The sequence below is a fragment of the Nematostella vectensis genome, chromosome 13 (assembly GCF_932526225.1).
Source record: "Nematostella vectensis chromosome 13, jaNemVect1.1, whole genome shotgun sequence".
Classification (NCBI taxonomy): Eukaryota; Metazoa; Cnidaria; class Anthozoa; order Actiniaria; family Edwardsiidae; genus Nematostella; species Nematostella vectensis.
Window position 1 is genome coordinate 14,026,371 of NC_064046.1, and position 27,987 is coordinate 14,054,357.

At 40.9% G+C, this 27,987-nt stretch overlaps 2 protein-coding genes and 1 long non-coding RNA gene across 5 annotated transcripts in view; 1 reads left to right on the plus strand and 2 right to left on the minus strand.

Moving 5' to 3' along the window:
* LOC5506873 (deoxynucleoside triphosphate triphosphohydrolase SAMHD1) overlaps nt 1-27,987 on the minus strand; it is a 50,508-nt gene that overhangs the window by 18,054 nt on the left and 4,467 nt on the right. The window lies entirely within an intron of this gene.
* Nucleotides 62-27,228, plus strand: LOC125558971. Its single transcript, XR_007306214.1, has 3 exons — nt 62-321; nt 417-472; nt 27,199-27,228. It is a non-coding gene; the product is annotated as an uncharacterized LOC125558971 (long non-coding RNA).
* Nucleotides 7,534-27,859, minus strand: LOC125558968 (deoxynucleoside triphosphate triphosphohydrolase SAMHD1-like). The gene is made up of 13 exons (XM_048720604.1): nt 27,759-27,859; nt 27,187-27,342; nt 19,249-19,296; nt 18,558-18,655; nt 14,666-14,824; nt 13,420-13,476; nt 13,073-13,181; nt 10,822-10,905; nt 10,293-10,391; nt 9,631-9,735; nt 9,098-9,189; nt 8,274-8,319; nt 7,534-7,838 (listed from the first exon to the last, which is right to left on the minus strand). The coding sequence occupies exons 1-13, from the start codon at nt 27,840-27,842 to the stop codon at nt 7,752-7,754; spliced, it is 1,224 nt and encodes a 407-aa protein (XP_048576561.1). The 5' UTR covers nt 27,843-27,859; the 3' UTR covers nt 7,534-7,751.

Here is a 27,987-nt window from a genome sequence, read left to right on the forward strand (position 1 = left end):
CGCTAAGCAACCAGTACACTTGATGTTCCATTAACGTCATAACATTATCAGCCAATCCGAAGCCTTCCTGGCCATTGTTCCCGCGTTGGGACTATTCCCAGATGACCGAGTGTAATTAGAATGGTACAACAACCATCCCTTAGCCCAACCTGATTTCGTTAATTGAGAAGCCCCCGCAACAACGGACGGGTCCGACATTTTTCGCTCCAGAATATTAAAGCTGTGTTTCGGGTATAATCAGACTACAAACTCCATTGTAGCTCCTTTGCTTGGCCTGTGAAAGAGTTGGGACTATGGGACAACGCAGAAGGCTAGAAATAGGTTCGCTGCGTCAAGTTTGCTTGTGATGCCATATATTTCAAAGTGGATTTTTAATGGTTTCTAATGGTTTTTCTCGTCGTTTATTTTCTGAACAGCTCTGGGTCTGCTGATAGTAGTCTTTTCCAGTACATGTAATGCTTCAAACACAACGGTGAGTGTAACTAATATATAGATTTAGGCACTGCCTAAAAGCGGAGCCAGCATTGAACACCTTCTGTGTTGACTGATTGAGGTATTTTGGGGGGACCTAACATCCTGCTCTTTACTGAGATTTATTTATTGTACCAACCAAATGGATCCAGGCCTTATTCAATAATTTAAATTATGCAGTACATCAAAGTTAACAAACACAATTCCTGGTGTGAATATGGCTGTCAAAGTTGTCAAGAGTCTAATGGTAAATTCTTATGTCCCATCATAGAAGTTTATAAATATATTTTTTTTTTAATCAAAACAATACTCCGACAAGCTTTGCCCTTGTGCAGAATAGGTCATGGATGTAACAGCATTCCACAGATTTGAAATAATATATTTAGACTGTTTAGATGCCATACTGTAATTTTTATGTATTGATTTAGTGGCGATTCTCTCCTTCATTGGACCGAATATTCAGAAAAATGTCTGGAAATTAAAATCCAAAAATATATCTCCTTTCATGCATTACATATTGGTGCACCCACCATTTACCATATAGTGGCCTTGTTTTTGGTGGCCTACTCCAAAATGAATGCAATGAAGAAAAAACAAATTGATTTTGGAAGCAAATCCTAAAAAAAAAACATCTAAGGCATCACTGACAGTGCTAAAATGCTAACTTCTAATTTCAAACCAAACCCTTTCATTGATCTATGTTTGGGGTAGAGAGGAAGGAAAGAATATTAATTGACTAAAAAATAGTCGACAGGGGAGGAGATATAAAGGGAACTGACTCAACTTGAAAGGTTTGTTGAAAAAAATATAACAGTAACGAAAATAATTTGATTGAGTATTTCTTGACATTTCCCCTTTCCCATTATCTTAACCCTTTCATCACCACAGGCCTCTAAAGAGGCTATCGAAGCTATCCAAGCTATGTGAATAGAATTCTATTATTGAAAAAGAACAAGTTTGTTGCTAGTGTTATAAAGTTTAAGTATCTTGCCCTAAAAAACCCTTTCCTTAAAAAAAGTTTCATTAATGTACATTTGTAAAGCTACATTCTGACAAGCTTTGTCCTTGCGAAGAACAAGTAATGGATGAAACAGGATTTTAAAGATAGAATATAGTGTCAGACACAATTTTAGATAAGATGCAATACTGAAGTTTTAATGTACCATTTTAAGTGGTGATTTTCCATCCCCATGGGAATTAATATCTACAAATATAAATCCAGTTATGCATTATATTTTGGTGTTTTTAGAAACCCTGGATCCAACCATTCCAATGAAATAAATCTGAACCTTTAAAATAAATGTAATGGAAAAGGAGAGGAAATCCTAAAAAGAAGATATAAGTGAAAGTACTAAATGAAAATTTCTAATTTAAAAATCAAATCTGTTTATTAATTTATTTTTGGTGTAGAGGGGAAATAGCAAAGAGCATCAATTGCATAAAAATAGTCAACATGGAGAAGGAAAGGAAGAAATATGACTCTTCTTTAAATGTTTGAAAAGAAAATGTAATAACATTAATGCGATAATTATATTCAGTACTTTCCTAAAATATCCCCTTTCCCACTTTAGGTTAATAGAAGACTGTTTTCATAACAGATTTATTATTTAAAAAGCAAAATTATGTTTTAAGTTTTATATAATATAAGTATCTTGTTCTAAAAAAAAACCTATTGAGTGTGTACTGCTGAATCACATAGTAATGCCCTAGTCATTTGAGCCCCCTCCCTTATGGTCCTGGGGAAGTCAGGGGTTAATGTGGGGTTTTAGATTACTTTTTAACCAGAATATATCAAGAGGGGTGGTGGTATTGACTGTTTTTGACTCTTAACTTGGAAACAGGCTTTTATTAAAGTCTAATCCCCCACCCTTTCCTGGGACCATGTGTGTGGGGGTATCAAATGACTAGTGAATAAGAACTCCCTACTGTCTTTCAGACATGTCTTTCAAGGCATGGTTTTCAATTCTCATGTCTTCCAGTCTTTAGCATTCATCTTGGCCCTCAGGTAGTCCTTGGTTCATAAAAGAGTAGCATTTCTTTCAAAACAATCTTTTCATCAAGACATTTATAATCTGACTAATTTCCACAAATATTTGAAAAAATAATAATAAACACATGAGATGTAAGATGCAGACAATAACATTTTGTTTTTATCCTCGGTAAGGAAGATTTCTCTTGTAAGTTGAAAAAGTTGCTGTATCTTCTAAGGATATGTATCTTCTTAGGACTAAGAGCACAGGATATAAAGACAAGAACGGTCTTCTTTACCAGTATATGACAAATGCAACACGATATTGGTTAGCCTTTATGAAATATCTCAACAGAATCAAGAATAAAGATAGAACAAAGAATGTCAAAACAAAAGGTGTTATGCTCATTCTCAAAGCAAACAAAAAGGACAACAAAAAGCTCAATAACTGTCATATCCTCAATAGACAAAAGAAATCGTCGTCTGAAACTCACCTTGAATTTTGTCGCTTTCTTGTGGTTGTGTTCGCTGTTGAATGTGAACTATTACTTACTTAAATTTACTAGCAAAAACCAGACATATCATTACATAAATCTTGGCGTGAATGAATGTTAGTAGATCTCCTCTAGTTGACTTTATCCTTAAGTCACAAAATTTGAGGCAAAAAGAAATAATCAACGCATGACAAGAACTTTTCCCTTGCTCTGTGCTTGTATTTAGCCGCCATTACGGGGCCGTGTGAGGCCTGGGAGTTGCGCGGCTGACTGACTGGCTGGCTGGCGAGTGACACCACAGGGTACCCGCGCAATGACCACAAAAACCAAGTCGCATAGTTATACCATATTTCTATACCTATGGAGCTCCGCGCGCGGCCTACGGCCGCGCTGGCTCCGCTATAATTATTACCCCTAAACCGGGCGCAGTTTAAAAACGCAAGGTGCAAGAAAGCAAAATTCTTGAATTGTTATTATTTTATCTTTTTTCCTTGTTCTCACAAGCTGTACTTTTTTGTCTGTGGTTCACATTTAGTCATACAAAAATGTTTATTGCCTGGTCGCTTTCTGTCTCTAAACTCTACAATCATTTGTAGGCATTTATTTACCTAATTTTATCTAAACCAGGAAATTCTCATGTAACCAACGCAGACCAAACATCCTAAGTAAACTCAATCTTAATCTCTTCTCGAAACTTTTTATTTATACAACTGTTAAAGTTCAAAACTCCATATTTACTTTGATGTCATTGCTTGATCAACATATTTGAAACGCTTTTGCCAATGTATTGATTATCACAAAAAGATTCCTATTCGAGAAAACGTTGGCAGCAATTTTCCTGGTGGTGTCGCTTTCACATTGACAAGATTTCGAACCTATTTACTTTTATCTGTCATGTTTACATTCAACTTAATCGATAAAGTAGACCCACGCAGTCGATGGTGAATGTTTTTTAGATTACCTGAGAAGTTCATAAATGTTGCTCAATTAGAATTCAACTGATAATCGGCATCGCTTGCTATGTTGTTGGCAGCGTTCAAATCTTACGCGATAATTGCTTCCGCTACTTATCATATGTTGTAGCCGCTTTAGCAAAAAAAAAAGAAAGCTCCCTGCCAAAAAAAAAAAACAAGAATGTAAAAGAAGATTATGACTCTGAACTATCTACAGATTGTTTAATTGAACCTAGATAAGAATAAGTATTTCTTCAACGTAGGAGACCCACGAGAGTAAGGTTGCGAATGAGCACCTCTCGCACTTTTTTCCTCGCGCGTTTTTGCGGCGGCACTGGTAGCGGGAGGCGCTGCCTCCCCCTGATATAACGAACGAAGGTCCCCCTCAGCCTCGAAGTCTAGGCCGTGGACGCTCGCGATCGCAGGTGGTTCGGCCTGAAGCTCCGCCCAGGCGTGGTTATTGTGGCAAGGGATGGTGATCCTCGTCTTAGTCTTGTACTTCCCCGAGTCCCACAGGACGTTACCCAGGGCGTCCACGGCTACTAGCTTTACCTCGAGCTTCTTTTCCATCTCAAAGAGGTCTTCTTTGGTGCATCCCGTAGTGGCCAGCTTCTCGTCAAATCGCTCGAGGATCTTGCCTCGTGTCTTGGTTAGACAATGGGAGCGCGAGGTGCCGCGATTCCTCAAGAAGTCGGCAACATAGCTCACAACGCAGTTAACAAAGGCGTCACTCCCCTCTCGCTCAAACATTGGCCCAGGCTCACCATTTTGCTCAGGTAGAGGGCGAAGCTCGTATCTCACGTAGACGAGGTACTCTCGTCCTTTCTCCCAAATACCCGCATCGATGCCTTCCAGGGTACCGACTGCGATTTGGCCCCCTCTTTTGACTAACGACCCACCGATCTTGTGCTCCGAGCGCCCTTCCTCCTCTGTGATTGGCGCCAATGGCTCTGCGGGGGCCTTACCAACGACCGTAAAGAGTCTGTAACGCCGGTCGGGGTCTACCATCTCGAGCACCAGCGGAAGCACTGCGTTCGCCCGCAGAGACTCTCGCTCGTGCGAGACCCACCACACCGAGCCGTCGTCATTAATATCAGGCCCCTGTATAACCGGCTTTAGAGCAATGACACCTGTTCCACCAACACCGGCGCTTATGTCTTGGCCCCGAAGAGTGGCATCCACGCTTGGGGACCGAAGATGGGCGCCGCCGACGAAGTGAGAATAGTACTCCTCGGGGTCTAAGCTCTCCGGGCCCTCTTGCCGCCGTCCCGGCAGCAAAGGGTCGACTTCCTCTGTCCACACTTTCGCCGGTACGAGCGGCTTAAGCAGCTTGTGTTTGATATCGTCGGGGATGTCCTCGTCCAGGATGTTCTGGACCAGCCCTGCCAGTACGGCGGGCGCCTCTTTGTCAGGCATGCTATCGAGAATCTCCTGGTAAACACCGGCGCTTATGTCTTGGCCCCGAAGAGTGGCATCCACGCTTGGGAACCGAAGATGGGCGCCGCGGACGAAGAGAGAATAGTACTCCTCGGGGTCTAAGCTCTCCGGGCCCTCTTCCCGCCGTCCCGGCAGCAAAGGGTCGACTTCCTCTGTCCACACTTTCGCCGGTACGAGCGGCTTAAGCAGCTTGTGTTTGACATCGTCGGGGATGTCCTCGTCCAGGATGTTCTGGATCAGCCCTGCCAGTACGGCGGGCGCCTCTTTGTCAGGCATGCTATCGAGAATCACCTCTATATGAGCGTCCATGTTTGGGTATACCCTGTGCCACCCAGTCTCCGACTGCCCGTATCACAACCGGCGGGACGAGTGTTCGGGTATGACCGGTGCCACCCAGTCTCTAATTGCCCGTACCTCAGCCGGCGGGACGAGCGTTTGGGTATGCCTTGTGCCACCCAGTCTCTAATCGCCCGTACCGCGGGCCGCGGTGTCGGACAGGACGGGCGTTCGGGTATGCCTTGTGCCACACAGTATCAATTGCCCGTACCGCGGGCTGCGATGTCAGACAGGACGAGTGCGAACTATTTCCGAGCGCGCCTCTCGACGCCACGCATCCTCTGCCCTTCACGGTTCGCTCCGCAGGGGCGGCACAACCGCGTCTCCGACCGAGTCCCTATGCCGCAGATCCTGCACGGCACGGGGAGGGGGATTCCCTTACGGAGCCTTTGGAGGTGCACCTTGCAGTAGGTGTCCATGCACCTCCGGCCGCACGTGTTTGCGTGGCCGACCTTTAGCCACCCGCAATAATCCTTTCCGTACCTCATCCTTCTAACGCTCGGTATACCACATGACAGACGGATGTCTAATTGCAAGTCCTTGGGGGTTCGAACTGCATCATTGGAAAAATATAGCCATTATACTTCATAACAGCTTCATTTATTAGGGTGCGAGTCACAAAGTCCTTAAAAACGTATGTCATGAAGTACCAAGCCAAATTATCCGAGATGGCGGCTCGACTCTAACACGGAATTAGACCTAAAGTGCTTGGCTGGAAACTTTCAGTAACAGCCGAGGGGAAAGAAGAGGACGCCTTCGTAGATGGAGTTTTAAAGAGTTCGACCGCCTCTATGAAACCGTATTTCGGAAACAGGAGGCTTCTGTGGCAAACAAAGACTGCCATCAAATCGTAGACCTCGCCGGCGATCGAGCGTTCGATAAAAAGAACACACGACGGTATTCATCGCCCTGTTACCGCTGCTTTAGCAGAGAAATCCCGAGAAGTTCAAAGTCATGAAAACAAGCACGACCAAACTGGGGATTGGGGGCAATTCAAGCACCACGTGAGTAAAACTCAGGTTTAAACGCCACGCCAGCGGCTTTGAATTTACGGCCGAAAAACGGTTATTCCGCACTCCGTAGGTTTTGCGTAGATTTATCCATGCGCTTTTCCGCCCCGACCTTATGTACGCGGAACGGCCCCGGCCTACATTAGCAATTGCTGGTTATTTATGTACGTGAAACGACCCGGCCTACATTAGCAATTGCCGGTTATTTATGTACGTGAAACGGCCCCCGGCCTACATTAGCAATTGCCGATTATTTATGTACGTGAAACGACCCGGCCTACATTAGCAATTGCCGGTTATTTATGTACGTGAAACGACCCGGCCTACATTAGCAATTGCCGGTTATTTATGTACGTGAAACGGCCCCCGGCCTACATTAGCAATTGCCAATTATTTATGTACGTGAAACGGCCCCGGCCTACATTAGTAATTGCCAATTATTTATGTACGTGAAACGGCCCCGGCCTACATTAGCAATTGCCAATTATTTATGTACGTGAAGCATTATCTGCCTGATACATAGAAAAGAGACGGGGCTGGGGGGCTCGGAGGGGGGATTCGCGCCTCCCAAGCCTAAGATGGGGTTGGGAGGCCCGGAGGGGCGATCCGCGCCTCCCACTCGTTTCTATGAAAACCCCCAGTCCCCCCCAGTCTACTATCTAAAAACGCCTGCGGAATCTGCGGAGAGGCTTTTCCTGGATAAATTTACTGCATTTTAATCCTATGCTTTGAACGTTGATCCCGAGGTTGCCCGTTTGCGAGAGTTGGACTGTGTCGCCAGCCAACCGTAAATCTCAAGCAACTCGCGCCTACCAAATAATTTCAGCCGTCTTTTGTATGGATATAATAATTCACGAATAATATTTTAACAATAATTTTTTTTTAATTATTAGAAATTATTATCCATCTTTGCGTTCAGCCATTGGGAAGCAGGTAACAACAAAATAGAGAACTGCATTAGAAAACAACTGGGAGATGGGACAGTAACATCCGTGGAAAGAAGTTCGTCACTAAAGTCGCAGGTATTTCTGCGCAGGCATGGATTTTCATTAGGATTTCATTAGGATTCCTCTTTGTCCAGTTAGTCTTTAAACAAGCGTGTTGGAAATCCATGAAGTGATTCGTGAACCCCTTTCATGGGAGTCAACTCCGCAATCATGTCACCTCCCTAGAACACACAAAAACACACGTCTAAGTAATAAAACTAACTCCTTAAACCATTATATGGCGTATTTTTGCACCGCGCAGCAAAGAGTGAACGCTCCTGGTATAGCTATGAGCTGTGACAGACTGACAGATACAGTCGATTAACAAAAGTTTGTCGTCAACCAGCTTCGCGTCAAGCCCGCATGTAAGCATGGGTAAGAACCACTGAAGCGCCTGGCTTCACATATTAGCCGCACCACATAACTTTAGGCTTAGACGCGGTGGCTAATATATGCAGCCAGGCGCTTAAGTGGTTTTTACTCATGCTTACATGCGTGCTTTTCGCGTAGTCGCGAAGCCGGTTGACGAGAACCTTTTGTTAATCGACTGTATATCAAAGCAAGCTTCATGCCTTTTACACTCAATCATGTACCGTATACTTTTGCTTTGAGTTTACCTTAGGTGTTGTGCAGTCCTTTCCGAGACACCACTGGATGAAACCGCTAAAACCAAACAAAACGCATGAGATTTACAAAGTATCGGAAACGCACGTCAGTGAGGAGGTCTATTGTGGCTAACACTATAAGGGAATGCGTGACCACAGTGAGCTTAACTACGGCTTGAATAACGTCTGAATTGTTTGTCGTTTTTCTGTATATCATAGTCTGGGGAAGCCTGGCTTTTTAAGCGTTCTCTTAATGGGTAAGCGAGACGGTTTTTACTGCGACTTGGCACGTTGAACGACATAGCTAATGCTGCGTCGAAACTTGAATCAAACCTTAGAGGTTACCTCCCCATGAGAAAACGAGTAACTTTTTACCCTATAACACCACGATAACTTTGCCTAAGACAGTCTAATCCGTTACTTTTAACATGGGATTTTTCTGCATTTTCGAGTTATAAAACGGAGAAATGTTTTAGATATAAAAATATGGTCGTGAAACAAAACATAAATTTAGCACAAGCAAAAATATTTTGGAGTTTACAATAAACTCCCTAATTTGTTCGGTTTTGTATTGTGCATTCAATATGGCCTGTGTGAAATAAAGACCACTAGGTATAAATCAACACAAGGTTGAAAAGGTTTGGAGCGTTAGCCCTTCGTCGGAGCCCTCCAACGAAGGGATAACAATCGAAACGTCAGCGCAACTACTCTGTTTCACAGAGTCGTTTAACATACGTTTTCAACCTTGTGTTGATTTATACCTTGTCTACACCACGCCTACAGCTTGCCTGTAGTCTTTCTAGTCATACCACTCATCACTAGCATAACTAACGTACTGTTTTAGCTGGTTCAGGCTCTCTGAATCCCCCTTGCGGCAGTACACTCGCATATGTTGCTCACGAAATGTTTCCGGCAACATACTGCTAACCTATAAGGCAAAAAAAATACATCAAATTAAGTTATAAATGTTATCAAATGCTTTTTTGAACTCTTATCTATCTTGAGGGGCCCGAGAGCGTGTAAATGGTAGGCTATTCCGTGGTTATGAAAGTTATAAATGTTATCAAATACTTTTTTGAACTCTTATCTATCTTAAGGGACCCGAGAGCAGGTAAATGGTAGGCTTTTTCGTGAAAGGATGCTTATTTCAGTCATGCTTCATACGGATATGGGTTAAACTTTATTTAAAGCTAATGAATCCAAGTATACCGAAATGCCACCTCAAGAATAACCGAAAGATCCCGTATGTACCTGTTCCTTCCTGAAGACATGCTTCATACGGATATTTGTGCTTAACTTTATTTAAAGCTAAGGAATCCAAGTATACCGAAATCCCGCCTGGAAAATAACCCAAAGAGCCCGTATATACCAGTTCCTTCCTGAAGACAAACGCTTCCGACAGATTGTCCTTGCTGTAGAACCTGAGCTCATCGATGGGATTTCTGTCCTTCATCCCATAGTCAAACGAAATAAGCTGAAGGGTAAGACAAATGGAACAACCATTGAAACTTTTGAAAATATATTAGGGAACTTTCAACGACTCTTCACAGTTTTATAGCTCCTTTGAATAAGCAAATGGGGACGTACTAATATACGTTTGCATACATAAAATAAATACGTTTGCATAAAATAAAAACGACAACAGTACGTATAAAGTATAGCCTGTGAATCAAAAGCCTTTGACTTTTTTCATTTTCAAGCACTTAGGCAAGAGGTATTATTTTAGGGGAAAGCAGGTTTCGTAGTTAGGAATAGGCAAGACTTTGCAAAATTCTCAACTGAGTAATGAGCAAGTTCATATGCCTTTCAAAGAGCCTCTGTAAGGTGTAAGTGGCGATTTTGGCATCCTTTTAAAACACAAAATATAAAAAAAGCATCCTTTTTCAACGGCTGCAATGAGACTATTGCAATATTTTCAACTAACTAAGGTCAGTAGATAAATAAAACATTTGTTCGGTCAGCAGCTACAAAATCTAGCTATTCAGATCAGTAGCTGGACTAGGACCCTTCAAGCAAAAGTTCACGGCTCACGTGTATTATGACGTCATCAGAGTCGATAGCTCTACCGCCGGCCAAAATATCCGGGGGAATGGCGTCGATAATCTCTCTGCGAATGTCTGGAATCTCCTCCTGGTAATACGATAAAAGTGTCATTTATAGCTTGCAGATTCTATATGTTCAATGTTTGCATAATCAATGATCAATGATGGCAAAACAAAGGACAGTCACCAGTTAAACAGAGCCGTAGCAGGCCTAGAAGTATTTTGTGGGGTGGGGGGAGGAGTAGGGGGGTTGGGCACGATAGAGAAACTGAGAAAATATTAGGAGCACAGCCACGCCCGTAGTGGTCATTTCCTTATAATTTCGAAAATTATTGGGGGGAACGTACCCCCAGTGCCACACCCCAGCTACGGCCTTATCACAGAAACGGAAATGTTAGTAATAATAATCATAAAATAAATAAATAAACATATTCGGATATTTCGAGCCACAATTTGACCTACACCGGATTCGAACCTTGGTCCTCTTTCTCGAAAAACAAAGCCCGTAGCAACCTCACCTTATCTCTCCTTTGCTTCATTATCGTCTGCCCCACACACTTATACAGGTCCCGTTTCTCTATGCACTGTAATATCTCCCTTGCCTGTAAACAGCCTCAAGTTTAAATTCTTGACAACAAGATAGAAAACCGTGTGTTGCATGAAGCATTATTGTATTCATGCACAGACTGTTCTGGGTAAAGTGACAGAGAACATGCAGAGGTAAGAGCATTTGCCAAGCGATAAAACAGTGAGATATAAGCCAGGGGTGGCGGAGTGGTCCTATAAGTGGGGGGGGGGGGGGGTGGAAATTGGGGGAGGGGTGGGTAGTGGTTCCAGGGGGAGGGGTGGTTGGTGGTTTTAGGAGGGAGGGGTGGGTGGTGGTTCCAAATCCTATTTATAAGAACGCTGGGATTTAAACACATTGACCCATCAACCGGCCTGTACCGGCTTTGGGAAGTACCCACAACCCAAAAAATTCATAAATGCAAACTAAACACATTAAGGTGAAGATACTCAGGCATCTGTCTAAGGGATAAATGGTCTTAAAGATATGCATCTAACCAAGGTGTTGGCAACTACTCTTAAGCCAAATAATAGCACAGGTTCTTTGACAAATTTCAAACCGAACAAGGAGAGAAAAGCAGAATCACCCCTCTCAATAAAACGCTCAAAATACAACACAAGGGAGAGAGATCAGCAAACACAGCTCTAGACACAGATGGTTTTTTATCCCGTCTTTTCAGCCAAACAAATCAATTCCAGGTCATACAGAACCAGAATAGCAGTGTAAACAATTTTGCAATCAATTTGGTTTCAGAAAAGACAGCATTTAGGAGAGCTGTGGTGATTCATTAGAAAATTATTTTCTCATCCGGGCAAAGCCAAACAAGAAAAAATCATCATGAATCCACCTTTGCTTGCAAATATCCATAAGCAAAGCACTCAAATATGCCCCAAAAGACTTCATGATGTCCTGAGACATTCTCCTAATATGCTCATAGCTTTATTTTTGATGTAAAATACAAGCAACCATCAACTTGTGCTGGCTTCAGCACAGCGACGAGGGATTAAAAGTGGGGACCGCAAAGCACTGTTGGAAAGCTTGGATACCGCTGAATAGGTGCAGCTGTGTTTGACTTTGACGGGCTGTATAAAACTCAGAATAGGGGGGGGGGTATCTGTTTTCAGTCTGTTTTTTGTAAATTCAGCTCAAAAAGAGCCAGAAATCAATAGGTTGAACTGTTCAACAATTGTTTTCGGTTGCATATATACCGCTTGAAAACAGTTGGTTTAAGAAGACGTTAATATATAAAGAAACATCCGCTCAGAAAAGTAGGGGGGCGCTGCCACCCCTCTTTCAAAAGTGCCCTCCCTGCTCCTCCCCTTTCGCCGCCCCTGTAAGGTGACAGAGGCGTGCGTGAGAGAAAATAAAACATTCTTCTAGTTTGTTATTAATATTTCGTACACATCCTGAGATGAAAAATATGTGTAGGCGCTATGCCAAAGGGAACAATATCATATTATGATAGCGGCACAAATGATCACTTATTTCCGAATTTATTGCTTTGCAAGAGCAAGAAAAAATAACCTTGTAACAAAGTTTGAGTCCACTTATAAAAAAAATAGTCCAAGGCTAGTAAGAAAATGCTTCTTTTTCTGTGGCTAAAAGGGTTCAGAAATTAGGAGGCATTTGACGATGTAGGAAGACTTTGAAAAGCAAGCACCGTTTTCCCCCTTCTCGGCCGCCATTTTGGATTCCTTGAGACAAAGTCAATTTTCCCGCCCTGTCATCTGATTGGCTAATCCGTGCATCTAAAAATAGCCTGATCCTAGGAAACGCCGCGACACCTACATAGTACCAGAATATGGGTAAGTTGATTGCCCCTACTTATAAGCCCCTGATACAGCTATTTCAAAAAACGTTGTCCAAAAGCGCTCAGCCGTACGCGCCTATGGGTAATATGTTGCTCAGAATGTGTATCTTATTTTCAGGACTTTATAAAAAAAGACTGTTGTTCTGCTACTCTGACAGCGCCTAACGAGTTTGCGCCGGTAGGGAAGAATAAACATAGTCTGAAACAACATATATTACCCATACTATCTTGCGGTATGGGCGAGTACGGCAGAGCGATCTTGGACAACGTTTTTTGAAAAAGCTATATACAAAGGCGGGCCTTCCGAAGAGGGGAAGAGGGGGGGATTTTCAGCTTGAGTTTTTTTTACCCCACACCCCTTCCTGTTAAAGTCATGCATATAATAGGTACGGACCTCCTGAAGCTGGGGGTCTGTCGAGTGTAGTATCTGGTAGAACACGTGGTCAGACAGCTTGCAATAAGCGACCATGTCATCAATAGCTTCGGACATCTTTAACATCTTCCTGAACAGACGACGTTGTTTTTACGTCATTCAAAAGATATATTTCCAACATGGCAATAAATAAGAAATTTCTCCAAAGAGTCATAAGGCTAGCTTAATATAAAAGATATGTTTTTCTTTTGCTTTGCATAAATAAAATTTGTTTGTTAGGGAAACATAGAGACAAGTTTATTTTCTTTGTAACCTTTTGGGCAGTGAAACACCATTGAGGTGTCGAGTTTTGCACTTATACAACGTACCCATTCTTGCCTGGGAAGAGCAGATGCTTATCCGCCTTGAGGAATGCTTCCGTTATCCTGGAAGCGAAGATTGGAAAGCAAAGTCAAAGTAATGTTATCTGGTAGTCCATAATGGTGCGATGGGTGGCAACAAATTCACCTTTACAGCTTTGTAAAGTAAACCAATCAATGAGGATGGAGAAACAAGCTATCTGACTTATGTACTTCACTAGCCAATCAACGATGCGAAAAGATACTTGATTGACATCACAGCACGACGAAACCCTCTTAGTTATGAAGTTCACGTCAATTAAAACTTTTGCACTTCACTAGCCAATCAACGATGCGAAAAGATACTTGATTGACATCACAGCACGACGGAACCCTCTTAGTTATGACGTCACGTCAATCAAAACTTTGACTCGGTGATTGGCTAGCTTAAAATGCCATATTTGGTGGCCGGTAGCACGTGCCGCACTATAAATATCTAATAGTAAGTAAGAATAGAATCAAAAAGCCCAAACTGTCGCGATCTCGTACCAGAACAATTAATACAATACACCAAAAACTGGAAATCGACTCTGCCAAATTTTCGTCAGACTGATGATCCACTGTCGTTTCCATAACATCTACTATATCTCTTCTATAAAAACTTAGAAGCGCATCCAATTTCTGCTCATGTTTCTTGTTAAGGCCATCCTCAAAATTCGGAAGAATGTCTAAACAAAAATTCTGATAATAACTCATATGTCCCTCATCCAACTGAGACTCCAGCCTCTCAATCTTTTCTGTAACACCATCCAAGACTTTTGAAGTTTCTTGTAGTAAAAGAACTTGTAGGCGAGACGAACACTCATACAAGGTCGAGTCCCACAAGTCCCAAAAACCATCCGAAATATGCCCTATATTTGCCGTCTTCTTAATAATGAGTCCTTTCGTAACCACGCCTAAAAGTCTGCCCTGAAGAAGTCTTATTAAAGACAAAAATTTGGCAGAGTCGATTTCCAGTTTTTGGTGTATTATAATAGTAAGTAAGCATATAGTAAGAAAGGTAAGTGAGGGGGAGGGGGGTAAAGGAAAAGTGTCAAGGATACTATTGCTAAAGATATACTTATCACTATTGTAACTCAGTCAAAGGTCTAGCCTGACATGGTTAATTTTTCAAATTTTTTGCTTGACTTGTCAGTGAAAGTGAACGGATGTCTCTTAGATGGCTGCTATGGTGATGTCATTCAAATGGAATCTATGGTGATGCCATGTGACTTACATTGTCTCTATAATGTTTGCTGTCTTGTGTTGGTAAGCTCGCTTGAAGAGGGATGTTCTAGTGTGGAACATATCATAGATATTCCCTGCCTCTTTGTCACGGATACATATTTGTTGCCTCTTGCCAACTTTTATCACTCGTGCTAGCTTCATGAACCGCCTGGAAGAAAGAATGGTTATTGTCTGGGATGTACTCACTACAGTTAATGAAAAACTTTTGATGAAAAGTGTCCATTAATAGAGCTCTTTGCTGATAAGAATGGGTTTCCAGAAGAGTGAACCAAAGAAAATGGGGGTGCGAGGTAAACGGAACTTTTATCACTCGTGCTAGCTTCATAAACTGCCTGGAAGATAGAAAAGTTATCATTTGGGGTGTAGGGCGTAGTTGTCACTTCATTTTCCCGCAAGCAGAAACCCGCAGGAGAAGAAAAGCGTCTCTAATTACAAGAATGGTTTCCATGGAGAATGGGGTTGATGTCCACAGGAAACATTTTTAGCCACTTTAGAACCTGTTGTGCAGGGCTGGAGCTCAAGAGTATCGAGACAGACCCTAAATTCTGTCGGTGAGCTTTTGACCAGGCATGTACGCCTTTCCAACAATGGCTTCCATCGGTCTCGTCTCCCGGTCGGTAAATGGTCCAAACATGGAGTCACTATCCTCTGTGTGCCTGGTCACGACCCTCCATTGGATGTTACGGTCTTTTCCGACGTGGCTCTGAATCCTGGTCCGTGGACAAATGAAATTTCAAGAAATGAAATTTCAAGAAGGCCATCGAACTCGAGAGCTGACAAAGATTCAGAACCTGATTTGCATAACCGCCAAGTTCCATCTACTCAATATTCGAGAGGAGAGTTAATGCTACTACGACATGCTTATAAACAAACAGTTGATCGATCTTTCTTTAGTACCCTTCGTGAAAACGGCATATTTCGATATCGAGGGAAGAGATCAGGAAGACGAGTGAAGCAGAGATCTGACAAAAATAACATCCAAACAATTGCTGGTCGTCGTCCATACAAAACATTCTCGAAAGAACGTAACTTACAAAATCTCATAATGGTTAACACAGAGTCCAGTGTTTCTGAACGGAATTCTAAATCTAGTCCTGCAACATCGACCTTCGCAGTACCCAAAATGTTGTTCACCAATATTTGCAGCTTATCAAAAACAAAAAATAGGGTTCGCGCTGCAGTGGCATTGGAGGCTGACTTGCGAAATAAAGACATCGACATCTGCCTTGTTTCGGAGACTCATTTGAAGCAAGACACGCCTGACGCGATAGTAAACATTCCAAATTATACCATTTTCAGACGGGACAGGTCCTGGGCTGGCCTTGATAAAAGAGCTAAAGGAGGCATCGCAATATACACAAGAAGCAATGTAACCGTAATAGACATTTATAGATCGACACTCTACGAGCTGGTGTATTTGACTATAAGATTACCCTCGGGACACTTGTTATTGGTATGTAGTGTTTATCATCCGCCTAAGCCAACCTACCGGACCCTGGATTTTATGCAATACCTTGTAAACCTGATGGACAATGCGCTAGATCAACATCCAGGACTAACCATTGTTATTGGTGGCGATGTTAATCAACTTGATGTACAAGAGCTGTGTATGTTGACGGGCTGGAATGCCCTCGTGACTTTCCCGACTAGAGGTGATTCCTATTTAGATAACGTCTTTACAAATCGACCGGACTTGTTTGGGGAGTGCATTCCATACAACATATCAATCAAAACAGATCACACGGCAGTTATCTTGCCAGCAGGGAAGAAATTAAAACCTCTTCGAAAAACGATCAAAATTCGAGACTGCAGGAAACACAGAAAAGAAGCGTTATATTTAGCGCTGGCAGAAGAAAAATGGGATAGTGTATTAGAGAGTAATGATGTTAATGAAGCCGTTCGCAACTTAGAAAACCTTATTCATGACAACCTGGAAAAGTGTATGCCACTCAAGACTGTGCGCATGTCATCTCGTGATCCGCTATGGATGACGCCTTTGGTGAAGTCCCTGTTAAAGACAAAATCAAAGATAGGACCAAATAATACGGATCGGCTTAAAGAGATCAACAAGAAAATCAGTGATCTTATTTGCAAAAACAGAAAGAATATTTTGCAAGCACCAGTTGGCTCGAGGGAGTGGTGGAGGCATATTGATAACCTCTCACAGCGCCGACGTTCTTCAGCTAAGGTCTCGCTTGATGAGCAGTCACTAGTCGAACTCAATGACTACTTTGCGAACCTCTGTTGGGACACAGCGTATGAGCAGCCCACCCTGGTCGAAGTCCATAGTGAAGACCACGCCCCGGTTATCTCAGAAAGATACGTATGGCAATGTCTGCAGCATTTGAAGAACACTGCAACCGGACCAGATCTCATCCCATCTTGGATATGGAAAGAACACGCAGAAATATTTACATCAATCATCTGCAAGATTTGGAACTGGTCTCTTGAATCAAGTGTTTGGCCGTCGTCATGGAAACGTGCCCATGTAACCCCCCTACCTAAAGTGGATGTACCAAAGGGCAAGACCGAGTACAGAGGAATCAACATTACGCCTGTTATTGCCCGAGCTTTCGAAAAAGCTGTTTATAACATTCACGTGCGAGAAACCGTAGAAGAACTTCTGAGTTCCACTCAGTTTGCATATAGAACTGGCGGGAGTTGCACAGACGCGCTACTATGCATGCAGCACTCGGTCTACGGCTATCTAGATAGTCCGGAATGCAAAGCCGTCAGATTGTTTGCGATGGACTTTTCCAAAGCGTTCGATAGCGTAAAACACGTAAATTTGTCATGTAAGCTTAAACAATTACCATTAAGTCCCTTTATTGTTAATTGGTATCTGAGTTTTTTGGCTAGCTGCCAACAGCGCGTGGTATACAATGGGTTTGAGTGTCATTGGAAATGTGTAAATCGAGGTACAACGCAGGGCAGCGTTAGTGGCCCGTATCTTTTTAACATATTTATCAATGATTTAGAAATCAATTTATGTAATCAGCCCGCTCTGTTTAAATATGCTGACGACTCAAATATTGTTATTCCTGTCTGGGCCAATGGCGAATGTCGCACGGACTTAGTAGATTTGTTTTTAACTTGGACAAAGGACAATGGCATGGTATGTAATTCATCTAAATGCAAAGAGCTAGTTTTCCGCAAGAAAGGGTGTAATCAGAATATCGAGTTAGTGAACAACATTCCGCAATGTACGGTATTACCGATTCTAGGGATTACCTTTCAGTCTAACGGCAAATACAGTGAACATGTGCGTTCCAAGTTAACAAAGGCAAATAAGTGTCTTTACATTTTAAGATCTTTACGAAAGGAAGGAATTTGTCAAGAAGAACTCGATCACCTCTTTAAGTCTATTGTCCTTCCTAATTTCACTTATGGCTTGTCCGTTTTTGGTGCCTCAGACTCGGATCTCACAAACATACAGAACTTCCTAGAGAGATGCTTTAAAAGGAAATACATTTCAAACATTGTAAACATCCGTAAACTTCTAGAGGAGGCAGATAAGAAGATTTATCGTACTCGCTTAGATCAACCTGAATATCCACTGAGCAAAATCCTGCCTAAGAAAAAAGACCAAAAATACAACCTCAGAAAAAGAAATGTGATTTATCCTAGGGTTCACTCAGAGCGATTCAAAAATACTTTTGTCAATAGGCTTGTCTTTAAATATAGTGACATATAATTGATGTAGCGCATTTACTTATAATCGGTTTCTCCTACATTTTGTAAACTTAGACATGTTGATTTATCTAAGGCAATAAAGATTATTATTATTATTATTATTATTATTATTATTATTATTATTATTATTATTATTATTATTTTTGACATTTGTTCTATTACATTCTATTGGTACGCAAAGGCTATACTTGTGATCGAAGCTGTTCCGTATTCCAAGGTTATGGCAATCACGGGCGAAGTAATCCCACTTGTCAACATCTATGCCCGTCCTCTTGTTGGCAACAATCTGGAAAACATTAACGTACGTTATTCTTATGAATAAGATGCAGCAGAACCAGAGATTATAAGGGGCACCTTAAGCTCTACAAAAAAACACAAGATTGGTGGACAGAATGTTTAAGGCTTTCTTTTTTTCTCCCCTCCCCTCCTTCGGCCCTGGAATGTACTGTATCCATGAAGAGCGTGTTATGTGTCATGGTGAGCTTACTTTGTAGACTTTTAAGCAAACCAAATCATTTATCTGATGGACTCAAACCTTGAAGCAAGGCCAAAAGAACATACAGAAAATATCCGTGCAAAGAGTAACACTAACTAACAACTATCAAACACTATCAAACAGCAAAAAAATGGCAAAGAGCATACACATAGTTGAAAGCCAAGTCGACACCTGACATTTAATAAGCCCTAGGCAGCCACACTCGATAAAAGCCAATAGCTAATTTATAGTATAAAAAGTGTTTTTATAAAAACGTCCCGAACCATAACAAAACAAGCTGATAAAAATAACATTGCGAGTTTTGATAATAAAATGTTGTGGCGGGTAGTAATGACAGCCCCCTCATCATACCGTATGTAGTAATAAAAGTACAGGAGACACACCTCATATAGGTAACTCTTCTCAATCGAACGTCCAGTATATGGCCAATCCTACAATAGATAAAGCTTTTAATCTTAGCTAGAAAATCGTTAAAGAGAAATCTTGAGATGGTTATAAAGTAGTTGATTCAGGGTTGTTTTTGTGTTTTTACAGTCAAATAGATCTACATTTTGAGTGCGTCTGTCTTCTTATAGCTGCACAGATTGCGTCGCAGCATGTCATGAAAAAAAGTACTGTGACGCAAAAAAATATATTTCTTAAATAGCCAACATAATATTTTTGTGTCAAAGGCTACAAATGTGTGACAAGTATCGTTTTGTAGGTCCTAAAATACATTTTCTAGAAATGTACAGTCTCAGGAAATACACAATGACTGATAATACACTACACTGCAAACCTTTCAAATATAATTCCTGAGAATGTTACACCTACACATTGCCCAAAGCCTAGTTTAGTTTGACTGAACCAGATTAGCCTAAAATTCTCATTGAGGGCCATAAAGGTATTCTGCTGACATTACTAGAGTTTTTTATGTCAAATCAATTTTCTACAACACTTGCGCGTAATCTTGCTTTCTGATTTGTTGTTGGCCATGGTAAATCAGAGGAAATACACCAGCTATTCATCACCTCTTGATCAAAATGTTGTGGAGTCACAAGGCGCGTACAACCGAGTGATTTCGCATTAAATTTCGATCATGAGGTGACATATATCGTGGTGTATAAGAGTACATACCACCGAAAACTATGGGACATTTCTTTTCTACAAAACAAACAACAAAGACAGTATTTTACGAAATCAAAACAGCGAGCGCTCGTTTGAAATGGTGTGTTTTCTAGTGCATGCACAAGAGCATGCAACCGGTGTTTGCAGCACGTGCCGATTAACGAAAAGTGAAAACTTCAGCTTCAAAACTCTGCAGTCTTTATTACTTTTAGTGTCCTTTTGTAAGAATGGGAAATACATTTACTAGAAAAGATTATGATCCAAATTTCTCAAGTTTGAATCAAGGTTTTTTCGTCTCTTTTACTTCAAGTGAACCTGCAAGGATTGCGGCATGTCGAATCCCGTGGTATGTCCTCTGATTCACCATTGCTAACAACCAATCAGAAAGCTGTAGAATTGTTACTCACAAAAAATAAAGATACAGCACGAACCTTTCAATTGATGAACTGAGAGCCATTCGTTATTTTAAGGGTCCATGCTTACAATGGGAGTACCCTCAATACAAGTGAAGCCAGTTGTGATAATAATACTTTTTAATAATTATACAACAACACTCCTTAAATTGCATGTTTTGATTGGTCGAGGCGATGTGTTATAAGAGGACACATGCACACTTGGTGTCAGCATGTGTGTGCTCCTCAGTAATGTTGTATAAAATAAATAGTTCTCATTTATTTGTGAGTCCATCCTCTAATGGATGCACAGAACAGGGCTTCTGGAATTACGCGCTTGTGCGGAAGCGCGTAATCCGCGTAATCCACAAATTTCCGCGTAATCCAGCGTAATTTGGCTAAATTTTGAAAGATAAAACATTTAATTGCACAGCTGATGTGTTCTTTTAGGGTTGTTACCTCTATTTCTCATAAAAAAAGAGAGATATTCTTCGTAAGAGTGCGATATTTCGAACTGGACTTCCGAAAGCAAATAAAATGACTAGGCGTTCTTTGCTAAACCGCGAAGGCCTAGGACTAATAATAAAATACTTTTTTTAATTGGCTGGTGGCTAGGAGCCGATGAAAACTCGCCTAAGATATTTTCACGCAAAAAATTAACCTTTTTCAAGTTATTTCGTGCTTTCATTCGGTACAAAATGTTGTTTGGGCGTAACAGCAGTTCAAGTGAACTGCTGACTGCGAGATTGTGAACTGCTGACTGTTAGCGCGAGGTGGAGAGTTGTGGAGCCTTCAAGGTATTTCGCCAGACATCAAACCATTACAACATTCATTCTCATTTACTGACTATATAGAAGAGTTGGAGAATAGCAATATTAGTTTATTTTAAGGCAGAAATTCGCGTATTGAAAATTGAAATTTTTTGGATTTCTTGAATGCAGCGTTGCATCATTGAAGTCGCATGAGTATCACAAATATCACAGGCGAAGGGTCATAAGGTAATACAAGAGGGTTTTCTTTTGCCATAAGGTTTCTCCTGTAGCCTTTCTTGACTAAACTGGTTGCACTTCGTGAGTCTTTCCCGCCATTTCTATATTTTTACTGTTGTGACTCTGTCACACTGTTTTGTCCTACGACAAAAACTGACTTCCCACGTTGTCTCCTGTTTTTCCGGCTTAGTTTTCTTGTGTTTGAAACTGTACTTTGTGTTTTCACCATAAGCTTAAGTGATATTTTGGATAATTCTTCACTTACAAACAATAATTTATTCAGCTCCGAAATCAGTCGCCTGTAAATTCTGCGAAGGATTTGCATATTTTTCTGAGCCCTGATTGCAATGCGCTGTTGTTGTGTCAGTCTCACGGTAGGCCAGTCACAGTTGGGTTGATGACAAAGAGTTAGTGATTGCGGTCGGATTGCGTTGTTGTGTAATACTGCTTGGAGTTTTTCTACCAGTGGGTTCTAAGTGCATTGTTGACTGAGCGCGTTGGTTCAGTTTACGGGCGACTCGAGTCCAACTTGTTTTTGCCACCCTGCATTTTCATTGTAGTCTTTTAACTATTTTATTCTACTTAATTTTACCTTGATTATTGATTATTAATAATTAATTGATCTAGTTAAATAAAAGAAAGGGAAACTAATCAAATAATTATATACAATCAAACAATTATTTAACCGGAATAACCGGAAAATAACCTACAATACTATTTCTGTAATTCTTTTTCAAAAAAAAATATATATATATATATATAATAATTATATCTGGCATAATGGCAGGCCACCTCATGGCCCCCTTGATAGTACTCCTATTTGCTCTAAATCTCCAGAATTTCTTATTACGGTGGCAGAGCCCACTAATTGAGTCTAAGGCCGGACCCTTCATTTCACCAGCACTTTTTGAAATGAGCCTGGACAAAGTTAAAATTTTCATGAACAATATTCATCCCAATCGTAGAAAATTGATCGCTCCAAGGAGTAACCCAAGCTCACTCGCCTTTTGCCTACTCATTCTTAGTGGGGACATCCCTCTCAATCCCGGTCCCACCTACCGGTATCCCTGTGGAGCATGCTCAAAACCAGTTAAATGCAACCAGAAGGGTATTCAGTGCGACTACTGCGATGCATGGTATCACACAAAATGCTGCTCAATAAGCAATGAAAGTTACAATACACTTGCTAACAGTTCTTGTTCTTGGATCTGCTGTGCCTGTGATGTGGCCAATTTCTCAAAGTCATCAAGTGGTCCTGACATTCCTGATGACAATTACTATTTATCTTTATCAACATCAGTACAATCATCCGGCTCAGAATCGCCCCAGCCACTAACATCCTCCCCCAGGCAAAGATCTCCTGCATCAAATAAAATGAAAGACCCCCACAAATTGAGAGTGTTAACACTGAATGCTTGTAGCTTAAAGGGTAAAGATAAACGCCTTGAATTTCAAAGCCTGATTGACAACTACAAACCTGATATTGTTAATGTAAATGAGACCCACATTAATGACACTGTCTTTTCGGCTGAAATTCTGGAGAAAGGTTACACCATTTTTCGTAAGGATAGAAACGAATTTGGTGGAGGGGTGTTGTCTGCTTTCTCCAACCATCTTGTGGTGACTCACGAGGAGCAAATGGATGGTAATTATGAAGGCATCTGGTCAAAGATAAATATTGCAGGAAGCAAATCACTTTTTGTTGGCTCAGTCTATAGGACCCCAGACTCAAATGTTGACCCCCTTGTAGCTCTCGATGGTGCATTATGCAAGCTGGTTAAAAATCCAATTCCAAACATCCTCATTACCGGTGACCTGAACCTGCCTAGTACATCATGGGAAGATGATAACTACGCTGTAAGACCTAATCATACTTATGGGCTTGAAGTAAACCACAAGTTTTTGGACATTGTGAACGACCACTCACTGACTCAACATGTTATGGAGCCAACTAGAGGGGAGAACACCCTCGATCTTGTTCTCACCACTTGCCCAGAGATGGTATTAGACCTAGTGGTTGAGCCCGGCATGAGTGATCATGATCTGGTGTTATTTGATCTAAACTTGAAGCCCTCCTTTAACCAGGAAAAACCTCGTAAAGTCTTTGTATTTAAGAAAGGTAATATGGGTGCAGTGAAAACTGACCTTAAAAAACATCTTGATAATTACTTCAACAATGAGGCCTATCATAAATTGATCCATGAAAACTATGATTTCTTTAAAACCACAATCACTGAGATTATGAAAAAACATATCCCACAAAAAAACATCAGTGGTAGATGGAACTTGCCATGGATCACTAGTTCCATTAAAAGGTTAATCCGAAAAAAGCAACGTCTATATAACCATGCCAAACACTGTAACCATGCTGCCTGGAAAAAATTTAAAGACTTGCGTAAACTCGTAAAGAAAAATCTCGCTAAGGCACACAGCGAGTATGTGTCCCAGCTCTTAACAGTCCCAGAGGGTAGTGAAACAGCGAACCATACCATAACCAAACGGTTCTGGACGTACATCAAGTCCAAAAAGACCCATGATGTTGGTGTTGCTCCCCTACGCAATGATAAGGGTGAATTAGTCAGTGACAGTCTTGGTAAGGCACGTGCTCTGAGTTCACAGTTCCAGTCCGTTTTTACTCATGAAAATAATAGTTCTATACCTACACTTGGACCAAGTCCTTATCCGACTATACCGTCTACTTTAATATCTATAGACGGTGTTATCAAACTACTTCAAAATGTTAACCCGAAGAAAGCTAATGGCCCTGATTTAATCCCCTGTAAAATTTTACAAGAAGCTGCCCATGAAATCGCCCCAGCTCTGACGTTCTTGTTCACACAATCTTTAGAGACCGGTACTCTCCCGAATGACTGGCTCAGTGCAAATGTGACCCCAGTGTTCAAAAAGGGAAATAAGAATATCCCTTCCAACTACCGTCCTATTTCACTGACTGCTGTACCTTGTAAAATACTTGAGCACATTATTTTCCATGACATAATGAATCATCTTGATACCCATAATATCCTCGTCAAGTTCCAACATGGTTTTCGCAGGTTCTTTTCCTGTGAAACGCAATTAATAACCACCCTAGAGGATGTGGGGAAAGCTCTAGATCTCGGCAGACAAACTGATCTGATCATCATGGATTTTAGTAAAGCCTTTGATATTGTTCCCCACCAGCGGCTTATTTCCAAGCTCGATTTTTATGGAATTCGGGGTCTCCTAAAGACCTGGCTTACAACCTGGTTAACACATAGGGAACAATCCGTTCTTGTTGATGGAGTCTCATCTGCCCCTATAAGTGTGTCATCTGGTGTGCCCCGGGGGACCGTTCTCGGCCCACTGATGTTTTTACTCTACATAAATGACACCGGCAATGATTGTAAATCTTCTACCATAAGATTGTTTGCTGATGATACTCTTTTATACAGTGTCATCGAGGCAACTTCTGATGCACATCAGCTCCAGTCTGATCTTACCTCCATCGAGAAATGGGCAGAGAAATGGCTCATGTCCTTTAACCCAACAAAATGTTTTGTCATGAGAGTCACGAGAAATAGGGAACCTATAGTATTTAACTACACATTGATGAACCACATCCTTAAACCAGTCGAACACCATCCATACCTAGGCGTCGAGCTCTCGAACACACTTGACTGGAGCTGGCATATAAACAACAAAGTGTCCAAAGCCAACCAGACCTTAGGTTTTCTTAGGCGCAACCTAAGCAACTGCCCAGCGAACATTAAGGAAGCTGCTTATAAATCGCTCGTTCTTCCACACTTAGAGTATGCCAGCTCTGCCTGGGATCCATGGTTGAAGAAACACGTCAAACAGATTGAGAAGGTTCAAAGGAGGGCGGGTCGTTTTGTTAAAAATTGCTGGGATAGGACTCCTGGCACAGTCACAAACATCCTAAACGATTTGGAGTGGCCCCCTCTCTCTAAAAGGCGCCAGGATGCCAGGCTTACATTATTTTACAAGGCTGTTAACAAAAAATCAGCACTTAAGATACCAGACAATATTGATAGACGCACCCGCCAATTACGCAGCTCTCATCCAGATAAATTTATTGAGTTATGTCCAAGAACAGAAGCTTATAAGAACTCGTTTTTCTGTAGGACAATAAAAGAATGGAACAAGCTGCCCCGCCTTACCCTGGATTCCACTAGTGCAGATATTTTTAGATAACGAATAAAATAAAATTAAATTAATAAAATTATATTAATACCAATAATGCTGTTTAAACGATTTTTATCTTTTTACTTTATTTCACCTTTTTTTATTCTGCCTCATTATTATTTTTATTCTGCCTTATTATTATTTGTATTATTATTTATTTTTTATTATTATTATTATTATTTCTATTATTATTTTATTTTATGTTTTTTATTATTTATTTATTTTTTTTTTTTTTTTTATTTTTTCATTTTTTAATTTTTTATTTTTATTTTAGTTAATTAATTAATTAATGTATTTATTTATACAATTAATTTATATCCACAGTGATGGTAACCCCTTTATGGATTAACAATGTAAAACAGTTGATATTCCGTGTAATTTAGCGCGTAATTCAGTAAAGAATCCCGCAAAATTTTGATTTTAAACACATTGACCCCTCAACCGGCCTGTACCGGCTTTGGGAAGTACCCACAACCCAAAAAATTCATAAATTAAAAATAAACACAACAAGATGAAGATACTCAGGCATCAGTCTAAGGGATAAATGGTCTTGCAGATATGCATCCAACCAAGGTGTTGGCATCTACTCTTAAGCCAAATAATAGCACAGGTTCTTTGACAAATCTCAAATCGAACAAGGAGAGAAAAGCAGAATCACCCCTCTCAATAAAACGCTCAAAATACCACACAAGGGAGAGAGATCAGCAAACACAGCTCAAGACACAAATAGATACCTTTATTCTGATCCTCCAGGTACATTTCCTTGGCCTCAAAACACAATGTTCATTCCTTGAAGGATTGTACAACCACGAAAATATCTTTACGTATTGCAAAGCATTATGGGAGATCCAGGGGAAAATTCACGAGGGGAGGGCCAGTATAAGTCTTTTCACCCCGAAGCCAAACAAATCAATTCCAGGTCATACAGACCCAGAATAGAAGTGTAAACAATTTTGCAATCAATTTGGTTTCAGAAAAGACAGCATTTAGGAGAGCTGTGGTGATTCATTAGAAAATTATTTTCTCATTCGGGCAAAGCCAAACAAGAAAAAATCATCATGAATCTACCTTTGCTTGCAAATATCCATAAGCAAAGCACTCAATTATGCCCCAAAAGACTTCATGATGTCCTGAGACACTCTCCTAATATGCTCATAGCTGTATTTTTGATGAAAAATACAAGCAACCATCAACTTGTGCTCGCTTCAGCACAACGACGAGGGATTAAAAGTGGGGACCGCAAAGCACTGTTGGAAAGCTTGGACTAGGTGCAGCTGTGTTTGACTTTGACGGGCTGTATAAAACTCAGAATAGGGGGGAGGTTAATCTGTTTTCAGTCTGTTTTTTTGTAAATTCAGCTCCAAAAAAGCCAGGAGTCAATGGGTTAAAGAAAAATGCATTGCAAAATCCCGCGTAATTTAGCGCGTTATGATTGATTTTTCCACGCAATTTAGCCAAGAATCCCGCGTAATTTTGAGTTTTTTTCGCGTAATTCCAAAAGCCCTGACAGAAGACTTAACATGTACACATGAACAACAGTCATACAACTTGGCTGCATCTCGTTGTTTACTTTTTTGTTCATGACACGTAATCTGTGCATCTAAAAGAGGACAGAAGCATGCAAAAATGGGATCTATTTGTTAAATTTTACCTGTGTTTTCAGAGGCGTTTCCATGTTTCTTGGTCCAGCAATAAGCTCTTGGATAAACTCCATGTCGGTGTCTGACAGGCCATACCTCCTGAATTCTTCTGATAGCTTGTTATCATCCACCAGGTAGTTAAACATATCCACTGATGCCTGTTCATGCTATAAATAAATATTGAAAAAAAAAACCATGTTGTATTTGATACAAGGATTGCATGGTCAGATTTTTACTATGTTGGCAGAGAGCTATTACTTTGAAGTACCTTGGCCTAGCTTAGAAAATTCCCCTTTTGCTGACCAAAGGGCGAAGTACACACCTCTTCATCCACACCTACATCATGCCTGTGTTGTTCTCAGAAGGAACACTAATCTTAAATAAGGTTTGATATATTTTCTGGGCATGTACAAAGAATCAGAAGGAAGGCCTCTGAAAACAGGTTCTTTTGTTTGTGCATGCACATAGTCCAAAAGCATGAATTAGCACAATACAAATAAAATGACACTATGCTTTTTTTTCTTTTTTTTTCACATTTTATGTAGTGGGACTAATCAAGTGCACTTTTCAACTTTTCCCTTACTTTCCAGTCACAGCCTGGTCTTGCGGCAGGTATGAATCCAGCATCAAACATATGAGAGAATGGTCCATGACCTGGAATTAACATATCTTTTAATCTTGACGAAAATCCAATCGATATACTCGCAATCAATGAGACTAAACTTGATGATAATGTTTCGGACAACGAGGTTAATAAACCTCGTTCTACTCCTTTTTTGGTAAATACTTGGTATAGGCCACCAAATTCGCCT

Coding starts and splice junctions, on each gene's coding strand:
- LOC125558968 (XM_048720604.1), bottom strand. CDS start 27,842: ATGTTAATTCCAGGTCATGGACCATTCTCTCATATGTTTGATGCTGGA. Junction 13,182..13,419: donor CTCTTCCCAGGCAAGAATGG/GTACGTTGTATA, acceptor TCGTCTGTTCAG/GAAGATGTTAAAGATGTCCG. Junction 9,736..10,292: donor CTGATGACGTCATAATACAC/GTGAGCCGTGAA, acceptor CTTACCCTTCAG/CTTATTTCGTTTGACTATGG.